The 24,228-nt window shown below is 38.4% G+C and overlaps 1 protein-coding gene across 1 annotated transcript in view; it reads right to left on the reverse strand.

Annotated features, from left to right (window-relative positions):
- The window catches only part of RPS6KC1 (ribosomal protein S6 kinase C1), a 134,571-nt gene that overhangs the window by 92,361 nt on the left and 17,982 nt on the right, over positions 1-24,228 (reverse strand). Inside the window, exons 4-6 of the mRNA XM_081112762.1 lie at positions 22,636-22,751; positions 14,948-15,041; positions 123-482 (exon numbers count right to left, since the gene is read on the reverse strand). Coding sequence (XP_080968888.1) covers positions 123-482; positions 14,948-15,041; positions 22,636-22,751 — 570 coding nt within the window. The remainder of the gene's footprint in view (positions 1-122; positions 483-14,947; positions 15,042-22,635; positions 22,752-24,228) is intronic.

Genomic DNA, 24,228 nt, shown 5'->3' on the forward strand with positions numbered 1-24,228 from the left:
CAGTATTTCTCATTTTCAGTCTTTTTTTTTCTTTAGAGGATTATATATAAGACAAATAGTTATATGTATACATGTTTTTCCAGATATCAACAAAAGAAACATTAATATACATAAAACTGTACCTTGTACACCTTCTAGAAGTAAGTCAACTCCCTTCCTATAAAAATCAGAAGCAGCTTCATAGTCATCTTCTTCTTCCTTCTTTAAAGCCAGCTTTATGAATTCTCCTGCTTTCTCCAAATAATTTCTCTTGCCAAGCTTGGATTTTAAACTGCCAGGAAAGAGGCTACGATTTTCCCGTTCTTCTGTCTTGTTCTGCTCACTGTCATAAGCAACAGCCCCTAGTGCTGAAGGATCCGAAGGAAGATTGAGACCAAAAGTTCTAGTGGGAGAATTTTGATTGGAAGCCATTCCATCATCTAACTCAGCAAGGGAATCCACATCGACAGTAAGAGATATCAGGTCACTGTCACTGGAGAAGCCTGGAAATACAATCATAATAGTAAACATTAAATTGAGAATCAACCGAAACAATACAAATCATGCTATTAATTTTTTCATCTATCAAAGTCAATTAGGAAGGCTATATTTACTGATGAAGTCAGTGTCTAGCAATTTGTTTTAGTATAGTTCATTCATTTTTTTCCAATATCTGTATTTTTTATTTTTTAATCCTCACCCAAGGATATGTTTATTGATTTTTAGAGAAAGAGGATGTGGGAGAGACAGACAGAAAGATGTGACAGAAACATCAATTGGCTGCCTCCCCTATGCACCCAGACCAGGGATTGAACCCACAACCCAGGTATGTGCCCTGACTGGGAATAGAACCTGCAACCTTTTGGTGTAGAAGACGATGCCCCAACCAACTGAACCACCCTGCGAGGGCAGTTCATTCATTTTTGCACTGTCACTCAACAGCTCTGGAAGAACATCTCCTTGCCTTAATTATCAAACTAAAACTGAAGTTAAGTTTTTATCTAGCCTTGTTGTCAAAAAGAGCCTTTAGCACAAGATCTTGCAAACCATTTTTAGCAAGCGCATGCTTGCACACACAGCTGCTATGGACAATAATATTAAGATGAAGGGAAAAGAGTAAGAGCTTTAGAGTAAGTACAAAAGAAGTTTAGAAACCCAGCTCTTGAAACTTATTGTGTGACCAACAGCAAATTACTTAACAGTTTTACTTATTATGCAGGGCATTACGAGAACAAAGTTAATACATATGAAGCATAATAGACTATCATTAAATTACAACTCTAGCAATTATATAATAATTATTTAACTATTTAGACAATATATTCCCAGAAATGTGTTTTTAGGTCACCATCCATATCAGGTGGGGAGTGTGCAGGAGGCGGCCAATCAATGATTCTCTCTCATCATTGATTTCTCTATCTCTCACTCTTCCTTCCTCTCGGGAATCAATAAAAATATATTTTAAAAAATATATTTAAAAAAATTTTAAAATAAAATAAAGAACTGAATTATTAGAAATCTTTGTTTCAGACACTTTCACAGCTTTTGGAGAAAGTTTTGGTCTATATTTGTATCTTAGTTTTCTAACAGAAAATGAAAAATAGGTGCTGCTAAAATTTTTAGTAATGAAAATTACTTCTCCCACTTCATATAACTGACTTCATGGTAAATAAGCATGATGTACAATAACAGTTACTAAACTTTTTGGTTTTAAAACCTCCCTTTACATTCTCAAAAATGACTGATAACCTCAAAGAGATTCTATGTGGACTTTATAAATATTTACCAATCTTAATATTTAAAAAACCGACAATTTTTTTAATTAAACATTAAAGCCCATTACAAGTTAACATGATTTTTATTTTTAAAAATTTTATTTTCCAAAACAAAAAATATTTAGAGAAGTGGCACTGTTTTACATTTCTGCAAATCTTGTTAACAAAAGATGGTTAGATCCTCATATCTGTTCTCTGCACCCAATCTGTTGTCAGATGTTGTTCTGGTTGAAAGATTTGAATAAAATGTCACATAGATATATAATTGAAAATGGGGCAAATATTTTAGTAGCCTTTTTAAATAATTGTGGAGACTATCTTTTAATACTACAACAAAACTTGATTAAGTGGTTGTTTCTTAAAGCTTAGTTGCCATGTAGAACATAACATAAATTCTTATCAACGAAATTTGTTTTTGTTTGTATATTTTGTTAATTTTTATTGTTGAAAGTATTACATATGTCCCTCTTTTCCCCCCACTGACCCCTTCTAGCCTACCCCCACCCTAGGCCTGCACACCCTATTGTCTATGGCCACGGGTTATGAATGAAATTTGTTTTGTTACACACAAATCCATTGGTCTGTCTTACACACAGGATGGATCTTTTTATCCATCGTAAGTCTGTAACATCACACATTGGTCATTTTGAAAATACTGGTTTCCAGAGCTACATAGATAAAGTGATGACAAATTTCATATTATAATATCACCACCAAAACCGAATTTGTTATTATCACCACCAATTTCACCAGAAAATTCTTTAAGTATTGGAAAACTGTCAAGCTCAAAGTGGAAGATACAAGTTCTCCAAAATTCTAATTGTAGGTTGCAAACCTGAATTGTATCAGTGGCAACACATGCTGTCAGTTATTTTCTCCTTCAAGTATCAGCTCACTTCGTTTACTTTCAAAAAAATATGTGCCAAATTCCCAAGTTGAATAATGACAGTTTGTCTGTTAAACATCCTTTCAAGTAAATATGGTGTTCCAAGAAAAAAAAGGAACTAGTTTATGGCTCAAGCAACTGCACAAGAACTTTTCCCTAAGACAACCATGGTAGTTCAGTATGCAGAAGTGCTTTGTGTATAGTTCCATTCCGTCACACAAAATATCAACAAAGGCATGTACCCGAAGGTTGAGGTTTAATGAAATTGAGTTTTTGTGCTTTATCAAGGACACTCAGCACTGGCATTACTACAAGTGTGTCAATGCTTTCAGTTACTGGCTGGTGTCGCTCTTTTGATTCATGCTCTGGCACACTAGTTTTACCCACCATTGTTTCTGTGTCATCAGTGAACATGCCAAAAAATATTCTTTTGAATTTTGTCAACCATTTAAAATATAAAAACCAGCCCTAGCCGGTTTGGCTCAGTGGATACAGCGTCAGCCTGCAGACTGAAGGGTACCAGGTTCCATTGCGGCCAAGGGCACATGCCCGGGTTGTGGACTCGATCCTCAGTGCGGGGCATGCAGGAGGCAGCCAATCAATGATTCTCTCTCATCACTGATGTTTCTATCTCTCTCTCCCTCTCCCTTCCTCTCTGAAACCAATAAAAATATATTTAAAAAATAAAATATAAAGACCATTCTTAGCATTTAGGTCATATAAAAACAGGTGGCAGGCCAGATTTGGCCCACAGGCTATACGTTGTCAACCCCTATTATAGACTCAAATTGTTTATTTCATATCAAATAAAGTTAGGGTAAAACCATGTTACTGGCAGCTAAACTCAAATTTTAAATCAGCTTTAGACACAACTTTGGCACCCTGTCAATAAAATATTCTGTTTTCAGGGTTTTGTTTTTTTTAAATCCTCAGAATGCCCATAAAGAACTAATTTTGAGGTACAAACTTCCTGTTATAAAAGAAATAAGACATAGGAATGTAATGTACAGCATGGCAACTATACTTAATAATACTGTACTGCATATCTGAAAGTTGCTAAGAGTAGATCTTAAAAGTTTTCATCACAAGAAAAAAATCTATAACTATGTATGGTGACAAATATTAAGCAGACTTAATGTGGTGATCATTTTGTGATACAGTTGACCCTTGAACAATGTTGGGCCCCCAACTCCAACCCCATACAGTTGAAAATACACATATAACTTTTGACTCCCCAAAAAACTTAACTACAGTCCCTCAGTATCCTCGAGGGATTGGTTCCAGTATCCCCCACAAATACTAAAATCCACGGATGCTCAAGTCTCATATGGCAAAGAACAAAGCATACAGTCAGCTCTTTGCATCCTCCAATCAAAAATACTGTTTTCAATATGCAGTTGGTTAAACGCATATTGCAAAACATGGGAGATGGCCCTAGCCTATTTGGCTCAGTGGATAGAGCGTCAGCCTGCAGACTGAAAGGTCCCGGGTTCAATTCCAGTCAAGGGCACATGCCTGGGTTGCGAGCTTGATCCCCAATAGGGGGTGTGCAGGAGGCAGCCAATCGGTGATTCTCTCTCATCATTGATGTTTCTATCTCTCTCTCTCCCTGTCCCTTCCTCTCTAAAATCAATAAAAATATGTTTAAAAAACAACAACATGGGAGATGAAGGGAAACTGTATATTTACTAAAAAAAAAATCTGCATATAAGTGGACCTGTGCAATGCAAACCCATGTTGTTCAAGGGTCAACTAGGAATACAAACACCTAATCATTATGTTGTACAACTGAAACTAATGTTATGTCAATTATGCCTCAAATTAGAATAGATAGATAGATACAGAAAGATAGAATTAATTTTTGCTCCTTAAAAACAATAGATTTCATTAAATGCATAATCTGCAATGAGATTCACTGGACCTAGTGGAAATCTCTTCATTTCTATGACATTTCAACTGTACACAGTACTTCAAAATCAAAATCTTTTCCAGCAATCTACAAAATTATCCACTGTTCTGAGAAATATATATATATTTTATGAGATTTCTAAAATAATTTTTAAATATTTTATGTATTTCAATGAAAATTTACTTCCTTAAATGGTGTCACTGTAGTCCATTGAAATTAATAAACAAATATCAAGTTTAACATTTTTTCTGGTTTATGCAGCTAATCACAAAAGAAAGGAAATGCTGTCAGAAATCTTTTGTCAGCTCTCCCGTGTCTTGTCACTATAACCTTCACATCATCTATCACATTGTACTGTCTCATGCGCTGCCTGATTTTCCTTTCTACAAGAACAATAACACCAAAGGGCAAAAGGGTAAAGTTATGTATACTCAGTTTCTTGGCTTTTGACCACAAAAATCTAGTATCATAGTCACATTTCCTCTTACCTTTCCAACCTCATTTTATTAGCAAAGGAAACCACGGTTAAATAAAATTAGATCAGAAAAGTAAGACCATCAAAATACCGAGGAAGAAAGTAAGATAGCAAAATAAAGTAAGAAATATACTATACAAATTGTTTCAATTTCTACTTAATTCTAAATGAATCTTTCAAAGTAAGCAAGCAAATAAAACAAGCAGGTTAGGAAGAGGAATTTTTTTAGCCTAATTCGGAGAAGCAAAGGGGAATAAAAAGACTTCTTCTGGTTTAACCTTGTTGGAGGACAGTTTGGCAATGCATGTCAGATGCAAAAAAATGCTTATATCTTTGACCAAGCAATTCAGCAGTTTTTACCAAAACAATCAGAGATACAAAAGAGTATGGTTCATCCCTATGATAAAGTATTATACAGCTATTAAAAAGTATGTTATAGAACAGTGATGGCGAACCTTTGGAGCTTGGCGTGTCAGCATTTTGAAAAACCCTAACTTAACTCTGGTGCCGTGTCACATATAGAAATTTTTTGATATCTGCAACCATAGTAAAACAAAGACTTATATTTTTGATATTTATTTTATATATTTAAATGCCATTTAACAAAGAAAAATCAACCAAAAAAATGAGTTCATGTGTCACCTCTGACACGCGTGTCATAGGTTCGCCATCACTGTTATAGAATGTTTAATGCTAAAGTATTCATGCTCTATTATGCAAAAATGACAAACTGCAAAGTGGTACTTGTATGTATGTATGTAAGTGTGTGTGTGTGTGTGTGTGTGTACACAGTATATATATTATAATTTAAAAACACAAATACAACCCGGCTGGTGTGGTTCAGTGGTTGAGCATTGACCCAGGAACTGAGACCACTGGTTCAATTCCCAGTCAGTGCACATGCTGGGTTGCAGATTTGATCCCCGGTAGGGGGACGTACCAGAGGCAACTGATGGATGAGGTTTCTCTCTCTCATGGATGATTCTATCTCTCTATCTCTCTCCCTTCCTCTCTCTCTAAGAATCAATAAAAACACATTTTTTAAAATATATTTTATTGATTTTTTTACAGAGAGGGAAAGGGATAGAGAGTTAGAAACATCAATGAGAGAGAAACATCGATCAGCTGCCTCCTGCACACCTCCCGCTGGGGATGTGCCCACAACCAAAGTACATGCCCTTGACTGGAATCGAACCTGGGACCTTTCAGTCCACAGGTCGACGCTCTATCCACTGAGCCAAACCGGTTAGGGCAATAAAAACACATTTTTAAGAACACACGGGGGGGGGGGGGGGGGCCAGAAAGGTACAATAAACACTAAAAATAATTTTTTCAGTATGGTGGGATTACAGGCGATGCTAATCATTTATCTTGTTTGTGTATGACAAGCCCTCCAGGCTCTGTACATGGAGAATATCAAAGGAGATAAAAGTAAGGGCTAAAACTGGGAATTGAGTATAAAGCTATGTTACACAGCCATCATTTATGAAATACTGGCCTGTATGAAATATCCAGCAGCCAGTGCCCAGGAATTTCTAACTGTTGAGGGCCGCTAGCAAACACTCGGTTTAAATTTGTCACTGAAACTCAGAGCGCAGGCAGAGCCACGCCCTGGGGGCAGACCTGGTCAAGAGACTGGGATGCCACTCAGTTTGACCTTTCAGACCAGTGTTAAGGGGGAACTCAAGGCCCAGGAACTCAAGGCCCACCCAGATGTGATGTAACTTCCTATTATTCGAGTATTTATTAAAACTACTTCCGGTGTTGGAGGTCGTCTGTCCCTCCATTCAGAGGGCAGACCCCACACCTGGCCCAAGCTTTTATTTTATTTCTATGTCTGTCTTTTCATTTTCTCAAATCCCAAAAGCGCCTCCTACTTAAAAGAACCGGTTCACGTCTCTCTCTCCGTGCTGGAACAGAGAAGGGAGCTCCCCCCCACACCGCCCCCCCGCCATACCTAACTTAAGAGAGAGAGGGTAGAAATGATATAAAGACAGATCTGTGTAAAGCAAACTAACCCCAAACTATCCTCCTCCTTTAATTCTCCTGTTACGATACACCCTACCACACCTAAAAAGCCTAACCCTATCATATGTCCTCCACCAAGCACTGCATCGAATCATCTTTTCTAGTATTCTCTGATACTTTCCTCTTCTATATTTAAGCAATTTCTAAATTCCCTTCTTCTCAATGAAGTACTTCCCAAACAGCTCAAGAACACTCCCTTTCACCACCATAGCAATAAATGTGTGTGCACGCATACACGTACGCGTGCGTGCGTGCGTGTGCGTGTGTGTGTGTGTGTGTGTGTGTGTGTGTGTTCAGTACCTAGCTTATTCCTCTGATATCCTTAATATATCTACTTTGTACAGTGCCTGCTCAAGTCCTGGAAATCAGTCCTGTCATTCAACAAACTTTATATAAATCTAAATATCACATGAAGTGGAGACTAGCTCTCTATAACCCAGGAAGAAAGTTAGCAAGTAAGATATAGGGAGCAGCAAACAAGAAGCTTTCAGTTAAGGTGAGCAGGAAGAAACTGTGGATGAGGCAGAGCAACAATTGACAATACAGAAACTATTTGTCAAAAGTTAAACCAGCCTGAAGTCAGTCCATGTTTAAGAGGGCCCTCTGGGCCATCATCAGAGTAAAAGGTGCCACCTTCACCCAATGCCATCAAGTCAAAAACTTAAGCCTTTTCTGGAAGGGATGAGAGCAGGGGGGTGGGATGCGGAGTCAAAGGTTCTATGAAAGCATTCTGCCTCCAGATTCATTTCACAGACATTCAAGTCTCAGGGCCATTAGAGGGCCCCAGGTGACCGGTTAAAAAGCAGCTACGGACATAAGGGTTTTATTTAAGATCCTAGTCTACCTACCTACCCTCACTTTCTGTGCTTTGAACTGCTCAGGTAGGCAGTATAGTCTAAGACACCATCTCTGAAAGACAAGCGCCAGGGGAAAAGGTTGAGTTGCCACAGAATAAATCTTTATACTATAAACTATCAGAAATCTGTATTTGAAGACCATCTGCAAAAAGATATCAGTTTTCTTTAGAACAACAGGTGGTCTCTCATGGTGGACTATATATAAAAATACATGGCCTCATTATTGTTAGCTGATAGCTTTCACTGAGCCCTGAGGTTCACATATTGCAAGAGTCAAGGAAAGGGAATCTCTACTTTTCCTAGTAGCAATGACTCATGCTTTACACACAAAGCAAGTTATCTAGCCAGCAGAACAAAGGTCACCCTGAGACAGAAGAAATGCATATCAGTCTCCATTAAGAAATAAGGCCTTATAAATATGACTTAAGTGAAAACCTAAATCTAAAACTAATTAAGATTCTGATGCCAGTTAAGATTCCTTACTTGATTACCAACTCCTCATTTAGTAATAGCTACTGTTACTACAATAACCATTCCTTTGATGATTCACATTTATAACATCCTTGGAACATGTCTATGCTTCACCCTTGAGACTTTTTGAAGAGAGCATCAGAATATCTTCTGTATATTTGGTGAAAAACAGAATGAACTCAGAAAACAACACATTCTTCACAACTATAACCCTAATCCTGTTATCTTATCAGAACAACGAAGATCTGTGAGTTGGCTTCCCTTTCTACCTAACGAACTTTTCATGCTGCTCCTCTTCAGAACCTTCTCTACGAATCACACCTGTTTTGTTACCAGCACACAAGCAGCTCACAAATAAGCATTCCCACCGCCTTCCTCTCCTAAAATTAAATCTCTTCATTTCATAAAATATAGTTCTGTGATTGTTATTAAATACCTGGAAGGCCCTGACTGCCAGAGGCACATGACTCACCTTCTCTGAAATTCCAATTTTAATTGTAAACTAAGAGATTCATCTATATGTTCCCTAATGTTCCTTCTACTCTAAAACCCATTCCCACAACATATCATAACTTTATTTGCTTCACCCAACCCCTAAAGTTCTAAGTTCAGCATTATCCTTGATAGCCCCAGGATTTTAAGAGTCAATATTTATAATTTGTATTATTTGTTTTACATATATATATACACATACACACAATGAATGACACATTCTCATTTGTGTTTCTCTTGAGAATAGTGGCCTGTTCTTTTTTCCTATTTATTTCAAAGTCCCCTGCCAAAGAAATTTCAACTAATAAAGAACAGTGAATAAAAGTTAAGAAGCCCTTAAGGCTTAAGAGAAAAAGGAACTTCAAACTGAATAAGCATACTCTAATATAATAGAGGACCCAGACTAATCCTAGTAAAGAGATTTGGAGTGCTCATGGTGCCATCTAGTGGACATTTGCTATAAATTCTATGTAAATGTAAATTCCTTTTCTTTTTTTTAAATATATTTTACTGATTTTTTACAGAGAGGAAGGGAGAGAGATAGAGAGTTAGAAACATCGATGAGAGAGAGAAACATCGATCAGCTGCCTCCTGCACATCTCCTACTGGGGATGTGCCTGCAACCCAGGTACATGCCCTTGACCGAAATCGAACCCGGGACCCTTTAGTCTGCAGGCCGACGCTCTATCCACTGAGCCAAACCGGTTCGGCTGTAAATTCCTTTTCATTAGACTTTCTATATTTTGTCATCTTACACTATTTGTAGTGTAGACTTTAAGTTTGTCTTTAAAATATATTTAGGTTATTAAGTGGCCAATAAACTGAACAATATTACTTTTTAAAATGATCCTGCCTCAAAGCATCAACTTTAAATCAACTAAATGAAAAAAACACAAATAATAAAAAGTAAAACAAAAGGTATTTTAAAACAGAATACAGAATTTTTTTCAAGCTTAAATAACTACATGCCTTCCCAATTATCTCCCTAACATAGTATAATGATGTTTACATTTAATGTCAAATATAATCCACATTATTCTATTCAATACATATTAATTATAATTTTCATGTTTATCTACATAATGCAAAAAAATTATTATCCTACCATCAAGTAAACATACAAATCTTGGACTAAGAGTTCTTTAACGAGTTCCCATACATAGATCAACAAGAGATGCCATTATCTTTGAAATGTACATCTCATTTACTCTAAAATGGCTAATTCAAGACAGCCTAATAAATCATTCTAGAGTCTACAATTGTTAGAATAAGCATTTAGAAGCTTCTAACCCAAAATTTTTAGGAAAAAAAAAAAGGACAGATTTAACTATTCCAGGAGACATTTAAAAATATTCACTTTTGCCGAAACCGGTTTGGCTCAGTGGATAGAGCGTCGGCCTGCGGACTGAAGGGTCCCGGGTTCGATTCCGGTCAAGGGCATGTGCCTGGATTGCGGGCACATCCCCAGTGGGAGATGTGCAGGAGGCAGCTGATCGATGTTTCTAACTCTCTATCTCTCTCCCTTCCTCTCTGTAAAAAATCAATAAAATATATTTAAAAAAAAAAAAAAAAAAAAAAAAAAAATAAAAATATTCACTTTTAAGATCTGCTACATATAAGATGTTGATCTCTCAATTTGTATTTGTGGTTATGATCACCTAATTATTTTCTCTTATTTGCTGCACACACCTGGAAAATGTCCCTCCCAAAACTGCAAAGGAAGTAAAATAATGTATTAGGAAGAGGAAATGACACAGGTTACCAGATGAGACTATACCAACATCAAAGGCTCCAATATCAAGGCCAGCATGGCAGTAAAGCAAACTACATCCTTCAAACAGGCCAACAGATGAGAGAAACATGTCAAGAAGCTCAATTCCCATGCATCGTTTTGGTCAGGTTTCCACAAATGTCAGGAACTTCATAGCTAAGTTTAATCCGGCAAATGATGGAAGTTTAAAAAGGAAATAAGATGTTAATCAATTAAACCTTTCATCTTTGAGAAAATATATAGTTTAATTTCCCTGAACAAAGGGAGATCAAGAGTAACCAGCATTTTGTCTTAAAAACATAAAACGATATTAACTTTTTATCTAAAAACCTACTGAAGAACTTTATAATTTTCAATTTCATATTAGATAAAATACATTTACCAGTTAATTACCAAAGTATTGGTTTTATGAAACCTTAAAGGGGTTTCCTCGATCCCATTGTACTTACTATAAAATAATGATAATTTTTTAAGCCACTAATCCAGCTCTTTTTGTTTTCCTCAGAAAACTTTCTTTCAAGGTAACTTAAAACTTGTTGATTGCATTTTTATGGTACTAATAAAAATAATGATCGCTTAGCTTCCACATCTGTTCTCTGAGAAGTGATATACTTGCCATGTCATTCTAACTCCACCTGAAGGACCTTGAAACAGCAGACTATATATTAAGATGTGCCCTTCTGCCTCATTCCACCAGCAAACTAAATCAGAAGAATGAAAAATGAATCCACATGGGCACATGCCTGGGTTGCGGGCTCGTGCCCTTTCAAAACACCATTTAAAATACTGCACTCAGAGGAGTTGTTATTGAGTGAATCACCTCCTCACATTTTGGCTCTAAATGTACTTGCCAACCACAATCCCTCTACAACCCTCCATTTCACTGCAGACCTGTGAGGCTTGGCAGGCTGCCCGCTTTCCTGCCCTTGTACTAGAGGTCCTCTCCCTTGCTTGTCTCTAGGGTGTGCAGACCTTTTGGTATGAAAGTAAATCTTACACTTGCCCAGTATGCCAGACAATTTCATGATATTTAAAAGTCATTTTCCATGCCCTAGCTGGTTTGGCTCAGTGGATAGAGCATCAGCCTGCGGACTGAAGGGTCCCGGGTTCGATTCCAGTCAAGGGCACATGCCTCAGTTGCGGGCTCGTTCCCCAGTAGGGGGTGTACAGGAGGCAGCCGATCAATGATTCTCTCTCATCATTGATGTTTCTATCTCTCTCTCCTCCTCCCTTTCTCTCTGAAATCAATAAAGAAATATATTTTTTTTTTTTAAAAAAGAAGTGATGCCAAAGCCGGTTTGGCTCAGCGGATAGAGCGTCGGCCTGCGGACTGAAAGGTCCCAGGTTCGATTCCGGTCAAGGGCATGTACCTGGGTTGCGGGCACTTCCCCAGTGGGGGATGTACAGGAGGCAGCTGATCGATGTTTCTCTCTCATCGATGTTTCTAACTCTCTATCTCTCTCCCTTCCTCTCTGTAAAAAATCAATAAAATATATGTAAAAAAAAAAATAATAAAAAAAATAAAAATAAAAAAAGAAGTGAAACTACAAATTGATGTTTTTCTTTCTCTCTCCTCTTCCTGTCTCTCTCAAAATATCAATTAAAAACATTTTTCCTCTCAAATAGCAATGAATTTGCAAGCTATCTGACATTCCAATCTGTATTTGTCAACAAAGTGTCTCTGAGCAGGATTAATTAACCAGACATAGAGTCGTTTAAAGGGAGGGGTAAAAAACTTAAGTATTAACAGCATTTCCAGTTCCGTGTTTTTCATTCTTAATGGATCAGTGTATTTTAGAATGGTAATACAGTTGGAAAACTAAACTATGCCCTGAAAGGATAAAAATTTCACTATTTCTTTTAGGTATCATAAGTCTTTTCCTAAGTTTTTAACAAAAATGTTTTCCCTGCCTGACTGGCATAGCTCGGTGGTTAAGCATCAACCTATGAACCACGAGGTTGCTGGTTCAATTCCTGGTCAGGGCACATACCTGGGTTGAGTACTTGATCCCCAGTGGGGCATGTGCAGCTGATCAGTGATTCTCTCTCATCATTGATGTCTCTATCTCTCTCCTTCTCCCTTCCTCACTCTGAAATGAATAAAAACATAATTTTTTTTTAAAAAATGTTGCCCCTAATTTCTCTCTTAAAGCATATTCCTAAAAGATAAAGCCTTCCAAAGAAAAGCCATCTGTTTGAAATTTCACAGACAAACTCTTAACTGCTTTAGGTAGGGTAGTCCATACTGCTCAGTTTGTCTGAGGCAGCTCTGGTTTATGCCTATTGTTTTATTGTAATTCTCAAAAGTCTCCCAGACTGGACAATAAATTACTAACTCACCTTAGCTTTAGATATCTCTTTTAACATGGATGCAACCACCTTTTTACCCAGAAAAGTCATTCCTAGTAATAATGCACTTCCCTTTCCCTCCTAGACGATAGCAAAGGACAAAAGACCTCTGTATTGCTCCCATCGCTGATTATTTTAAACTGAAATGGGCTCCTGAAACACCCTTCTCTCACCATGGCAGACTCCCACCTAGCAACAAGGGTTTATTATGGCTGTCAAAAGAACATAACCATTCCCAATCACACAACCTTTGGTTCCTATATCAAAAAAACGAGAGAGAGAAAAGAAACTTTTCTGCCATTTCCAAGAGCTGTTCTCCTCATTGAATAGTCTCCTACAAATATTTGTCCTACTGGTCCTCTACTGGACATCATCAAATCAGCACATTTTTCAGGCAGAAAACACCCTCCCTCTTTGTCAGGAGAGTATCTCTGAGCCAACAGCCAGACCAGGTTATTCCGTAAGTCACCTTCCAAGGAATCCAGTTCTAGAAAGAGAATCACATTCAGAACTCAAGCAGGGACTAGATTTTCCAAAGCCTAACAAGGATCTCAGATAAAAACAGGTCATGGAGAACAGATATATTTTTCCCCAAAAACATGACAGACTGTTAAGTAATATTACTGTCAACAATGTTTTTCTATGACCCTGGCTGATTCAGGATGGAGCCAAAGATATTGAGGACTCAATGGATGCTTTGCTTATAAGTCAACAGAGCCACCATGAAAAACAAGAAAAGTTAATCACTTCTCAATACAGCAGAACCAAACCTAATTACCTATTTTTAAAGACTCTCCCCATCCCTATTTCCTAAATCTCTCTTTTTTTTAATTCCAAAATTTTCCCTGGAAAAAAAAAACTAGCTAATTAAATCCAAAAAATATGTGTTTTAAATCTTCATAAAAAATCAAGGATGGCTTAATAGAGAAATAAAACAAGAGATTAAGCATTCTTGAATTAAAATGATTAAAAGTACAAAAATTGCTTTGGTTTAAACTCATGTTATTATAAAACATATTAAAAACATTAAAACTGCTTTAAATTTTTTTTCTGGGGACATGACTAAACTTTTAAAGGCAGTCTTCAAAAATTAATTGTCTAAAGATCAGTTGCTACTAAATAAATTTAACCAAGGCATTCTTAGTGTAGAAAATATAAATTCTGAACACTCATTATACCACATTTCATCATATCTAAGATGGCATTAATGTAGGAGGAATCATCCTACCTAATGAAGAGGGAATATGCTACTTGACTCTCACACCATTGCAAAGATGGCAGCGCCCACAGCCAATAAGGAGGGAATATGCTAATTGACTGCCCCGCCCTCAAAGATGGTGGCACCCACAGCCACAAGATGACGTCATCCAGTCCCCTCAGCCCCACCGGGGCAGCAGGCACACAACCTGCCTCTGGAGTCCCCCAGTCCCCTCAGCCCCTCAGCTGCCCAGGGCCAGTCCGAGGCGCAGGCAAGCCTCGGATGGTGGCTGCCCAGTCACCCAGGGCTGGCCCAAGGCACCCAGGGCCGCCTGAGGCTCAGGTAACCATGGCCGGCCGAGGCTTGCGCTGCCGGCAGTAGCGGCAGCAGAGGTGTGATGGGGCAGTGCCTTCCCCTGATCGCTGGGTCGCCTCCTAACCCTGAGGGCTCCCAGACTGTGAGAGGGGGCAGGCTGGGCTGAGGGACCCGCCCCCCCCCCCCCCCCCCCAGCCAGTGCATGAATTTCCATGCACCGGGCCTTTAGTTTATATATTACTAAGAAAGAAAAAAGCTGTCAATTAAATGCAAGATATCATCAACCCAGTATCATGCACCCAGTATCAATGATATTAAAATGTGAAAAAATCATTAGAATGAAGTATTCCCAAATTCCTATATCCATTTTTTTTGCAATATAAATATGATTTAATCTTCTACAATAAAAACCACTGAAATGAAAAAAAATAAAATCTCTTACCTTCCGTAGTACACTCAGGAAAGCTATCAGTGAGGGAATCCGAATAAGCTTCAACAGGACCAATCAATTCAGAGCCATCATTAATTATTCCACCCTAAAAAGATCAGAGTAATTGTGTGTCATTCATAATAACAGTATTTTAAAAAATCAGTAATAAATGAACTATAGACTTCTCAACTGAGTATTGTATAAGGATTACAAAAACTATATTAAATGAGATTACAATTGCTTTTTTTTAAAAAAAAGTTCTTTTTATTTTTTTATTGATTTTTTTTATTGATTTTTTTACAGAGAGCAAGGGAGATGGATAGAGAGGTAGAACATCGATGAGCGAGAAACATCGATCAGCTGTCTCCTGCACACCCCACACCGGGGATGTGCCTGCAACCAAGGTACATGCCCTTGACCGGAATCGAACCTGGGACCCTTCAGTCCGCAGACCAACGCTCCATCCACCGAGCCAACCGGTTAGGGCAGATTACAATTGCTTTTAAAAAAATCAACAGAAATATCAATATTGGTTCATCAATGTTAACAAATGTGCCACACCAATGCAGTATGTTAATAATAGAGAAACTCTATGAGGGAGTAGGGGAATACATGGAAAAACTCTAATACTTTCTGCACAATTTTTCTGTAAACATAAACTGCTCTAAAAAATAGTCAATTATTTAAAAATTCAATAGGAATACTATAATGTTTATAATAATACATGGCTTTTTATAAAAGCAAATTTTAAAATATATTTTTTTTATTGATTTTGTACAGAGAGCAAGGGAGAAGAATAGTTAGAAACATTGATGAGAGAGAAACATCGATCAGCTGCCTCCTGCACATCTCCTACTGGGGATGTGCCCGCAATCCAGGTACATGCCCTTGACCGGAATCGAACCTGGGACCTTTCAGTCCGCAGGCCGACGCTCTATCCACTGAGCCAAACCGGTTCCGGCTCACAACTATCTTTACCTAGTCAAAAGTTCCCTGCCAGCCATGGCCAGATGGTTCCATGTATTGGAGTGTCGTCTTGTATATTAAAAGGCTGTGGGTTCAATTTCCGGACAGGGCACATACTCAGGCTGCAGGTTTGATCCCTGGTCAGGACTATCACTGGTCAGGATGACTACAGTACACAACCAATCAATGTTTCTTTCTTTTTCCCCTCTCTCACTTCCTCTCTCTCTCTCTCTCTCTCTCTCTCTCTCTCTCTCTCTCTTCCTTCCTTTCACCCTCCCTCCTCCCATTCCTCTCCAAGATCAATGAACAAATCCTCAGGTGAGGAAATAAATAAATAAATAAATAAATAAATAAATAAATAAATAAATCTGTTCTATAGGCACTAAAGGGAAGTAGTAGAATAATATGCCACAATTCTATTTTAAATCTCTAGTTCAAACATTAACCTCTTAGTATTCCTGATTATGCAGTAAAAAGAAACTCTTCTTATATAGTTTCTCAAAGTTTTTATTAATGAAAGTCAGTCTGAAGGGGAAGGAGTTTAGATATGGTAAAATAAGTATATGAGCAAATGCTCATCACAAAAGACAATAATATAACTAGAGAAAACTGTATAAATAACCATTTGAGATTCCGGAACTTGACCAAAAACAAAGCAAATGAAGATGTGGTTACTCATGGAAAACAACAAAACCCCACGTAAGAACTCTTAATAAGTCTATTCTTGCCTGGGGTTGCTCCCATCTTCCATCCCAGCTGGGTGGCCAAGGTAATTATACAAGAACCTTGAAAACCAGCAGATTCACTTGTAGATGAGGTTGCCATGATTTTGATTGAATCACAGGAAAAAAAATCTACCCCAAATAGCATTATCAGTAATAGTAGCAATCTTAGTGCCAAACAAATGGCAAGAAATAAGTGAATGGCTCAGCAAGCATAAGCTGCAGCAAGCAAAAGACCAGAACATTAGCCAGACATTTACCAGGGAAATCCAGAAAACGACACAACCATAGGGATTCTTAATAAGCACTCTACCCATCCATACAGGAGAGACCAGAGAGGGATCAAACTATCTACAAATCCCTGGCAAACCATGAGATGGTGCATATGCATAGAGCCGTGGTCGGCAAACCGCGGCTCGCGAGCCACATGCGGCTCTTTGGCCCCTTCAGTGTGGCTCTTCCACAAAATACCACATGCAGGCGCGCATGTACAGTGCGATTGAAACTTTGTGGCCCATGCACAGAAGTCGGTATTTTGTGGAAGAGCCGGTATTTTGTGGAAGAGCCACACTGAAGGGGCCAAAGAGCCACACATGGCTCGCGAGCCGCAGTTTGCCGACCACTGGATAGAGGAAATGTAAGACATCTCAAAGGAAAGTAAGACCCAGGGCAAACTTAAAAACTGCTTGAACATATACACAATGGAATACTATGCTGCGGTAAAAAAAAAAAAAAAGGAACTCTTGCCTTTTGCAACAGCATGGATGGAACTGGAGAGCATTATGCTAAGTGAAATAAGCCAGTCAGAGAAAGATAAATACCACATGATCTCACTCATTTGTGGATTATAGAGAACAACATAGACTGATGAAAAGGGACAGACCCAAAGACTGAGAAACAGCGATCAGGCTATCAATCCCCAGAAGGAAAGTAGGGGAGGGCGGGGGTAAGGGGAAGAGATCAACCGAAGGACTTGTATACATGTATATAAGCCAAACCAATGGACATGGACAACAGGGGGATGGGAGCATGAGTTTGGGGGGGGGGGGGGGAGGTTGGGAGTTAATGGGGGGGATGAGGACACATTTGTAATACCTTAACTAATAATAATAATAATAAAAAAACTGCTTGAACTTTGAAAACACACAAAGAATCATCAGCATAAAGAGAAGCATATAAGAAACAAAGTGTTTAAGTATAAGCCAAGACCAAACACTGGCTGTCCAATAAACTAAGACGATACAGAGCTAAGTCCTACTAAACCAGATTTAAAAATACAATTAAAATTAAAAACCAGGGGAGGGTTGGGCGGCAGGAGGTAGGGGGGTAAGAGATCAACTAAAGGACTTGTATGCATGCATATAAGCATAACCAATGGACATAAGACACTGGGGGATAGGGGAGGCTAGGGGACTGTCTAGGGCGGGGGGATAAAATGGACACATATGTAATACCCTTTGTAATACTTTAAGCAATAAATTAAAAAAATAAATAAATTAATTAAATTAAAAACTGACCATAAGTATCAGCAGTCACATACTATGCATTAAACAAATAAACTCCACAGATTTAGTACAGTCATGTTAATAAACATACTAATAAAACAATGGCAACAACCCTCAGGGAGGAAAAAACCAGAATTCAGAGTTGCTGTAATATATATTAACCAAAATTTCCAGCTTTGAACAAAAAATAATAAGACATACAAGGAAACAGGAAAAGTGTGTGCTCCATAGGGGGGGGGCGGGGGGGGAGGAAACAGTCAATACAAGCTTATAAATATGTTCAAATAACTGAAGGAAATAACAATTAAAAAATTAAAGGAGCCCTAGCTGGTTTGGCTCAGCGGATAGAGCATCGGCCTGCAAACAGAAGGGTCTCGGGTTTGATTCTGATCAGGGGCACATGCCTAGGTTGTGGGTTCAATCCCTAGTAGGGGGCATGCGATCGATGATTCTCTCTCATCATTGATGTTTCTATCTCTCTCCCTTCCTCTCTGAAATCAATGAAAATATATTTTTTTAAAAGAATTCATTTAAAAAGAATTAAAGGAAAGTCTAATGACTATGAGTCATGAAATAGAAAATATAAATAAGTAGAAATTATTTTTTTAAAAAACAAAAAATAGTGAAGCATTATCATAGAGCCAAAAGTGGAGATAATCCAAATGTACATCAACTAATGAAAGGATAAACAAAATCCACTTAATGGAAAGAAATGAAGTACTGATACATGCTACAACATGGATGAACCTTGAAAATATTGAACTCTGAGAAAGAAGCCAGATGAAAACAGCTATATGTTGTATGATTCCATTCATGTGAAATGTCCAGAAATAGGCAAATCCATCAAGATGGAAAGTAGATCAGTGGTTGCTAGGGGTTGGGGCATGGTGGGGAAGAAGTAAGTGCTCATGGGTGTGAGGGTAATGAAAATGTTCTGGAATCAGGTAGCGATAATGGTTGTGTAACCTTGTGAATATACTAAAAACCACTGAATCATACACCACTTTAAAATAGTGAGTTTTATGTTATGTCATTTAATCTCAATTTAAAAAAAAAAAGAACCAGATAGAAATGCTGCCTTTGAAAGGTATTGTAACAAAAATTTTAAATTTACTAGAGGAGTTCAACAACAGAATTGAGAAAGAACAACCAATGAATGTGAAGATCAACAGAAACTATCCAGTATGAAGATTATAGAAAAAAAAAAGACCAAATAATAAAAAGAACCAGAGAGAAATGTGAAATGATATCAAGCATACCAACTTACACATAATGGCATACCAACTTACATGTAATGGGGATATCCAATGTAAGAGAGAGAAAGGAAAGGGGCTGAAAAAGAAATACCTGAAGACATGAGGACAGAAAACATCCAAAATTGAACCAAAAAAATTTAATCTACAAATACAAGATAAATTAGACCCCTAAATAGGATAAACAGAAAGAGATCAATACCTACACGTACACTGTTGAAAGACAAGGCTAACTTCTGAAAGAAGCAATACAAAAAGACTTACTCAGTGGAACTATAGTACAATTAACAGCTGATTCTCAAAAAGACAATGAAGCACAAAAGTCAGTGGAGTGACAAATTCAAAGTACTAAAAGAAACAGTGTCAATCAGTAATTCCACATATCTAGCAAAACTATCCTTTGAAAGTGAAGTGTAAACAAAAACATTTCCAGACAAAGACTGAGAGAATCTTTGCCAGCAAACCAGGCTTACACCAAAAAGAAACAACAGGAAATCCCAACCTGAAAGAAAGTGACAACTGTTGGTAATTCAAATCTACCTGAACAAATAAAGAACACACACAAAAATAAGATATGTATGAGGATAAATATAAAAGACTATGTATAGGTCCATGGAAGGCCCCCTCTTGTTTATTATTTTGTTTCCTTTTAGGAATGTGCTCTTTTTTTTTTTTTTTTTTTTAACATATACTTCTTTATTGGTTTCAGAGAGGAAAGGAGAAGGAGAGAGATAGAAACATCAATGATGAGAGAGAATCATTGATCGGCTGCCTCCTGCACACCCCCACTGGGGACTGAGCCCACAACCCAGGCATGTGCCCTTGGCCAGAATCGAACCTAGGACCCTTCAGTCCGCAGGCCGACGCTCTATCCACTGAGCAAAGATGGCTAGGGCGGAATGTGCTCTTGAAAATGTTATTGTTTTATGTACACACATTTTAGGTTTACATACATTGTTCATGTTATATATTTTATATTCACTAATGTTTTTAATACACTGTTTTTAAAGTATAAAAAAGCTATATAAATATGTTCTTTTTTCTTCTCCTAACTCCTTAAAAGACATCAGATCATAATACTACATTGTTTGATTTATATTATATTTAAGGTACACATCCTATCTAATATTAGACAAACATGTTAATTAACCATAACTTCGCTACCCTTCCCATTGGCTAATCAGGGCGATATGCAAATTAACTGCCAACCAAGATGGTGGCCAGCAGCCAGGCAGCTGAAGCGAACAGGAGGCTTGCTTGCTCCAGTGATGGAGGAAGCCAACGTTTCCCGCCTGCTGTTGCAGCCTCTGGGCTGCACTCTAAGAAACAAGATTGCAATTATAGAAGCTAAACAAGCTCCAGATACCTGCTTTCAGTCAGCTTCGGCCTCAGAGCTTAGAGCGGCAGTGATGGCAACAATGTTTCAATTAGAGAAGCTAAACAAACCCAGATACCTGCTTTCAGCCAGCCACAGCCTCAGAGCTGGAGCCGGGCCTCAGAGCTGGAGCCGGCTCTCAGCTCCAGTGACAGCTATAGAAGGTAAATAAATCCCAGAATAAAAAAATAAAAAAATAAAAAAATAAAAAACAGAAAAAAGGAGAGGCTGGGAGCTTCAGTTGCCCGCCAGCCTGAAAACGGCCCTCGGCCCCTCACCCAGACTGGCCAGGCACCCCAGTGGGGAACCCCACCCTGAAGGGGGTGTGACCAGCTGCAAACAACCATCATCCCCTCATCCAGGCTGGCCAGGCACCCAAGCAGGACCCCCACCCTGATCCGGGACACCCTTCAGGGCAAACCAGCCGGCCCCCAACCGTGCACCAGCCCTCTATCCTATATAGTAAAAGGGTAATATGCAAACTGACCCTAACAGCAGAAAGACTGGGAATGACTGGTCACTATGACACACACTGACCACCAGGGGGCAGACGCTCAATGCAGGAGCTGCCCTCTGGTGGTCAGGGCACACTCACAGGGGAGGAGCTCTGCTCAGCCACAAGCCAGGCTGATGGCTGCCGGTACATAGGTGGTGGTGGGAGCCTCTCCTGCCTCCTCAGCAGCGCTAAGGATGTCCGACTGCAGTTTAGGCCTGCTCCCCGCTGGCAAGTGGACATCCCCTGAAGGCTGCCGGGCTGCCAGAGGGATGTCTGATTGCCATCTTACGCCCAATCCCCGGGGAGCAGGCCTAAGCCAGCAGGTGGTCATCCCCTGAGGGGTCCCAGACTGCGAAAGGGCACAGGCCTGGCTGAGGGACCCCGCCCCCCCCCCCCCGAGTGCACAAATTTTTGTGCACTGGGCCTCTAGTATTATAATAATGCAATGGAGGGGAGTAAATAACACTTTATGAAGCAAACTTTCTATATGTTACTGGAATTAAGTATTAATCTCAAGTAAATTGTCATAAATTAAAATGCATGTTTTAATTCCTAGAGCAATCAATAAGAATTTAACTTAGCAAAAAATTCATAAAAAAGGAATTTAAATGGTACAGTAATCAATATCTACAAGGGTGGCATAAAGGAAAAACAAAAATATATGAGACATAACTAACAGCAAAATGGCAGACAAATTCAATCAAATCAACAATTACTTTAAGTATAAAAGGACTAGCCCTCGCCTGTTTGACTCTGGATTGAGTGTCAGCCCAAGGATTAAAGAGTCCTGGGTTTGAATCCCATCAAGGACAGGTACCTCAGTTGCAGGCTTGATCCCAGGCCCCAGTCCGGGCATATGAGGGAGGCAACCAAACAATGTGTATCTCTCACATTGATGTTTCTCTCTCTCTGTCTCTCCCCCTCTCTAACACTCTCTCTAAAAATCAATAGAAAAATATCCTTGGGTGAGGATTAACAAAAACAAAACAAAACAAAACAAAAAAAGGACTAAATACTCCCCCAATCAACAACAGTCATTTCCTGACTGGATAAAAAATAAGATCAAACTATACATTGCATATAAGAGATACCCTTATTTAAGAACACAAATACATAGAAAGCAAAAAAATAAAAATAAAAAGGTATGCAAACAGTGACTGTAAGAAACCTAGAGTGGCTATATTAAAATCATACAAAGTAAGGCTTTAATAAGTACTACCAGAGACAGAGAGAGATAATGCATAAGACTAAGCAATTCAATTCATCAGGAAGACATACCCATTATAAACATACATGTATATGCCAACAGAGCCCCCAAATAAAGTAAAAATTAACACTAGAAAACGCAGGTATTTAATAAAATACAAAATATTTTAGAAAGACCTTGAAAAAATCTTCAAGCTGTTTACTGTTATACAGAGCAGGAATATTGGCAGAGAACTGTAGCAAGTCTTCGGCACACTGTCTTCTCTCTTCAATAACAGTTTCATCAAATCGTCCTACAATTAAATAAGAATCAGCACAAATAAAGAAGGATCAAACACCGGTTTATGACAACTGATGTTCACAGAGCAGAAAGCAGCAGCAGACCTATCACTGACTATTTGCTGTGCTGATTATGCAACCTTCAGAAGTCAAATCTAGTCTCCCCAACTGGGATCAGCAGCAGTCACACCAGAAAAATAATGTTTCTAACAAAAAATAATGTTTCTGGCAAAAAAAAGAGGCAGAGATGTCAACTCACAAATAAATGGTGCCATCATCATCTAAGGTCTGTCAATATAAGCAACTTGCCATTTAAAAAGCTGGCGATTCGAAACTAAAGTTGAAAAGAGAATTGTAAAGGTTTTCTATAGTAATTTAATACACACTGATTATTAATTATTAATGTAATTACATAAATAATTTTCCCTTTCCTACTTTCAATTTACAAAGGAATTGAGGAGAGGAAAATATGAGAACATCTGTATATCAATAGGGTCAAAAACTTCAGTTTGAAGAAAAAAGCTTTTTCAGCCAAATTCCATGTGTGAGGCTGTCAGACACCATGACAACATGCTTGTGAGAAAAAGGAGAACACACAGCACCAGTGACCTGTTTTACAAGGTTATAGAAAGGTTGTATTTATAGAATTTTAATTATATATACAGTGTGAATGCTAATGAGGTATTTCTTTTTTTTTCTTTTTTTTTAAAATATATTTTATTGATTTTTTACAGAGAGGAAGGGAGAGAGATAGAGAGTTAGAAACATCGATGAGAGAGAAACATCGATCAGCCGCCTCCTGCACATCTCCCACTGGGGATGTGCCCGCAACCCAGGTACATGCCCTTGACCGGAATCGAACCCGGGACCTTTCAGTCCGCAGGCTGACGCTCTATCCACTGAGCCAAACCGGTTTTGGCCTAATGAGGTATTTCAAACATGACCATTTTAACCACTCTCAGACCAGACTACCAGTTTGATACCATGTATCATACTGATGGCAATATAGGTTTAAAAAAATACGATTATTAAGAGCAACATCATCACCTACTTAAACATTTCCAGTAGCTTTGCAAAATGTTAACTGAAACTGAGACACAAAGAGATTCCTAGTTATACTGCCCAATGCAACAATTTGAAATCGAACCACTGAATACCTCAGCTCAATGTGTCTCATGCTTATGGTGAAGTGTCTACTTCATGGTAACTAAAAGAAATGGTATTACTGTATATTTTTTAATTAGATTTATTGGGGTAGCATTGGTTAATAAAAGTGTATAGGTTTCAAGTGTATAATTCTGATACATCATCTGTATATTGCATTGTGTGCCCACCACTCAAAGACAAATCTCCTTCCATCACCATATATTTACAAAAATATGGAACACATCACGAATTTGCGTGTCACCCTTATGCAGGGGCCATTCTAATCGCCTCTATATCATTCCAATTATAATATACTAGAGGCCTGGTGCACATTTGTGCACTGAG

The sequence above is a fragment of the Myotis nattereri genome, assembly GCF_964212035.1.
Source record: "Myotis nattereri genome assembly, chromosome: 18".
Classification (NCBI taxonomy): Eukaryota; Metazoa; Chordata; class Mammalia; order Chiroptera; family Vespertilionidae; genus Myotis; species Myotis nattereri.